The sequence below is a fragment of the Sphaeroforma arctica genome, assembly GCF_001186125.1.
Source record: "Sphaeroforma arctica JP610 unplaced genomic scaffold supercont1.789, whole genome shotgun sequence".
Taxonomy (NCBI): domain Eukaryota; class Ichthyosporea; order Ichthyophonida; genus Sphaeroforma; species Sphaeroforma arctica.
This window is the reverse complement of record NW_014039769.1, coordinates 39,382-42,712: the sequence shown is the minus strand read 5'-3', so window position 1 is coordinate 42,712 and position 3,331 is coordinate 39,382. Positions and strand designations below refer to the sequence as shown.

At 43.6% G+C, this 3,331-nt stretch overlaps 2 protein-coding genes across 2 annotated transcripts; both read right to left on the bottom strand.

The window, feature by feature from the left end:
- Positions 1-179: 179 nt before the first annotated feature.
- On the bottom strand, positions 180-456 carry SARC_08612 (hypothetical protein; the record flags this gene model as incomplete). Its single annotated transcript, XM_014297409.1, has 1 exon — positions 180-456. A coding segment is annotated over one exon (277 nt), but the record flags the coding sequence as incomplete, so codon positions are not given.
- An 891-nt stretch (positions 457-1,347) lies between these two features.
- SARC_08611 (hypothetical protein) lies at positions 1,348-1,686 on the bottom strand (the record flags this gene model as incomplete). Its single annotated transcript, XM_014297408.1, has 1 exon — positions 1,348-1,686. One exon carries the CDS (start codon positions 1,684-1,686, stop codon positions 1,348-1,350), a length of 339 nt encoding a protein of 112 aa, XP_014152883.1.
- Positions 1,687-3,331: the final 1,645 nt, after the last annotated feature.

Below are 3,331 nucleotides of genomic sequence, written 5' to 3'. Positions count from 1 at the left end.
ATATATATATATATATATATATATATAATCAAAATATGACTTTTCTTAATGCATAGCCTTGTGCATAAGGACAAATCAAGGGTTCGACAACTATATGCTAATTCCAAACCTCCTGTAGAGATCACACTTAAATTTTTGCAGCATAGTCGAGTCGAGACTATAATGATTGCGGAAATTACCTCCAGTTTCTTGAGACTCGGTGTTGTCGCCCGTGGGTTGACTGACAGACATCACCTGGATTTTTGATCGGACGGCTTCGGTCAAATCTGCATCAGAAACGCCTGCGGCCGCCAATCCCAACTCAAGTTTTTGCTTCAAGGCCAGTTCCTTTTGCATTTTGGCCACCAATTGGTTAGTTTCCTTGAGCTTTTTCTTATCTTTCTTGGGCACTTCCTTTTTCATTCTCTCTGCGGTGGCGAGTAGCTCTCGCTTCTCTAGCTTGTGCCGTACCTCCATAGTGTCTTATCACAGGTTTGATAGGTATGCATACGTATACCACTGTGCATGTCTGACAACAATGTGCTGTTGTATTTATGTGAGAAGTTTTTAATGATTACAAGAGGTGTCAGGACGACTGGACGAATTGCAACCATAGCCGCCTAAAAACAATTTAGGGTTTTAGGGTTTTTAGTATAAATTCACTTATAATCAGCCCGCCAAAACCTCCCAATGGCTGATGGACTACTGGGCCTGGTCATGGAGCGAGCCGGGGGGTTTATATATATATGTATATATATTTTTAAAACATTAAACAACCCTTCTAGTGGAGGACAGAATTGAACCCCAAAAACACCAACCAGAGACCAAACCCCATAAATAGCTTATGTATTGTACTTTGCCGGTTCGTTTCAGACGATGAGTGTCTGAAATCAAATACTTTTCGTCCGAAGCACATGCTCAGCACTTAACCGGTGTGACCACGCCCCGGAAGTTTCGGTATCTACTTCCACAGGATGCAAACCATCCCTCTCCTGTACATTGAGAAGAAAAAACATTGTACATAAATAATTAGTTTTGCAAATGTGTGCAAAACAAACAATGAATACATACAATAAGATACTTAGGCATAGGCACATACTCTTGTGAGGAGGCGTTTCTTCCGATTTCTTGCCATCTGTGCATGAGCCTTGCGTAGACACTGGGGTGGAAGGTAAGATGTTCTCCGGTTCCACATTGGATCAAAGCTTTTTGTCCTGGGCGGGGTGAGAAGCCGTCTGCACACTGGTTCGTATAGACAACGACACGTAACGCTTGTTAATCGAGGTTTCTTGGTAGAGCGCCTTCAATTTGGAGAAAAAATCTATCAATTTGGGGTCAAGGAAATTATTTGGCGAGAGCTTGTACACCTCAGCCTCGGATTCCTTCCTCTGCCAGGTTTTGTGTCACCAACTTCGGTGTCTCTCTCTCAAACCTGTGATAGCAGTAAAAGTCATTAGTTCTGATGCAGACGAATGTGCTGGTGATTTCCGTGGCGTTGTGTTCCCAAAGTGCTTCGCATATGTTCATTGGCACATCAGACACAGGCGCGTCGCAATACTGCTCTGAGTTCGTCTCAACCGCCACGTTCTCACTCTTGGGGCTCTGATTGGGTCTAGGGTGGATTTTCTGCATGCGCAAGTGAATCCTTGGACTGCGCATTTCGTTAGGCTTGCGTTTGCGGCTGTTATTGACCTTGTGGTTGGGCATGTTTATGAAAGTACAGCTATGCGTCTGTTTGATATTGCTTGTGTATTTGTGTGATAAATTGTGATCATGTCACCGGACACAGCGGTTGTTGTGGTTGTGTACTGCTAAATAAATATGTATGTCGAAGTGCTTCAAATTCTGGTATTTGTTTTTAAAATTTAATAATACGATTTAAATATAATGGAGAGGCTATGCGATAGTAATTATGCTTGAGATTGTGACTGTGTTAAGCTGTGTTTGAGGTGTAATAGCCGGGCTTCCACATTAGACTCTATGTTATAAACATACTTTTAAGCAGTACGTAAACTATAAACGTACTTTAAATAGTACGAGGAACAAGTTTCCTAAATGGTTTCTAACGGTATTTATTTATTAATACCTTTTCCATTTTACATATCAGATATTTGGACAAGGCCATTAAAAGGCCCTAGTAAAATACCAAACATAAGATTCGGTCTAGTTCTATTAATAGAACTATATTTACTTTCCAAATTTATTTATATCTGAATACTTCGGAAGTGAGATGGCTCAACCGAACATAGGTTTCTAGGAGACCATGTAGCCCTCCGCCATCGCTGTGACGACATCAGGAAGAACTCAACAAAACGTTGGTCCAACAAGGAGATCGCGGCAATGGTCCGGCGCCAATACTACTACCAACTGGTTATGGGTAAACCGCCAACCTCAAACCGAGACACAACCCGACACGGCAGCTTCAATCGCTGCTTCGAGTCTACACCAATCCGGCTCTGTGCTATGATTGTAACGAATACGTACATGTTCACATTGCTCGACTATCGCACCAACGGCTGTCGCTGCCCTGTCTGCCCCGGTAGCCACAAGTTCACTACCAACCACTTTACCTGCATCCAACAACTGATTCGACGCATCCTGGTAGGCCCGAAACTGCCGCCCATTGGCCCTGACCTCCTTCAGCAATTACAGGAGTGCCACGACTTCCACGGTATCTGGACCCTCCACGAACACCTTGGATCTTTTCTCCAGCATGTTGAAGAACCACCGTACCCTCACCCGTCCCTGACACATCAACAGATGTTCCATACCCCGGCTAATCACGCTGTTGAAGTACTACTTCCAAATATCGGTTCAACCCAAATCATCGCGCTTGTCGGTTCCGACTATGATACTTCCGATCCAGGCCAGCCAACACATACCGAATTCATCCGTGGTCTGGTGCGGCATTGGCTTACCCCCATCCTCGCTTCTCGACCGGATTATGACGGATAACCTGGTCCTTCTCGGTATTTCGTACTCTGCACTAACCCATTCCGCGGCACTACACGGCGCAGACCCGATCCGTACCACAGAGGTGAGTACTCTACTTAGTAGGTCAGCAAGCGAATGTATGGAACATTCGTTAGTAACAGTTTTTTGTCAACACCGGCCCGAATTGACTCAGCATATATCTTCCATTGTCGACTCACTTGGCCCAAGCTTCAAACGGTAATTTACTGACCACTTCTTCCCATCAATCTTTCCTGAACCACTACAGCGACTATGAGAGCCATATGTAAACTTCGATGGAAATTACTAGGTTTCAAACTATATTAAACTAAAATACAATTTAGTCAGTTAGGATTTATGTAAACTTCGATGGAAATTACTAGATTTCAAACTATATTAA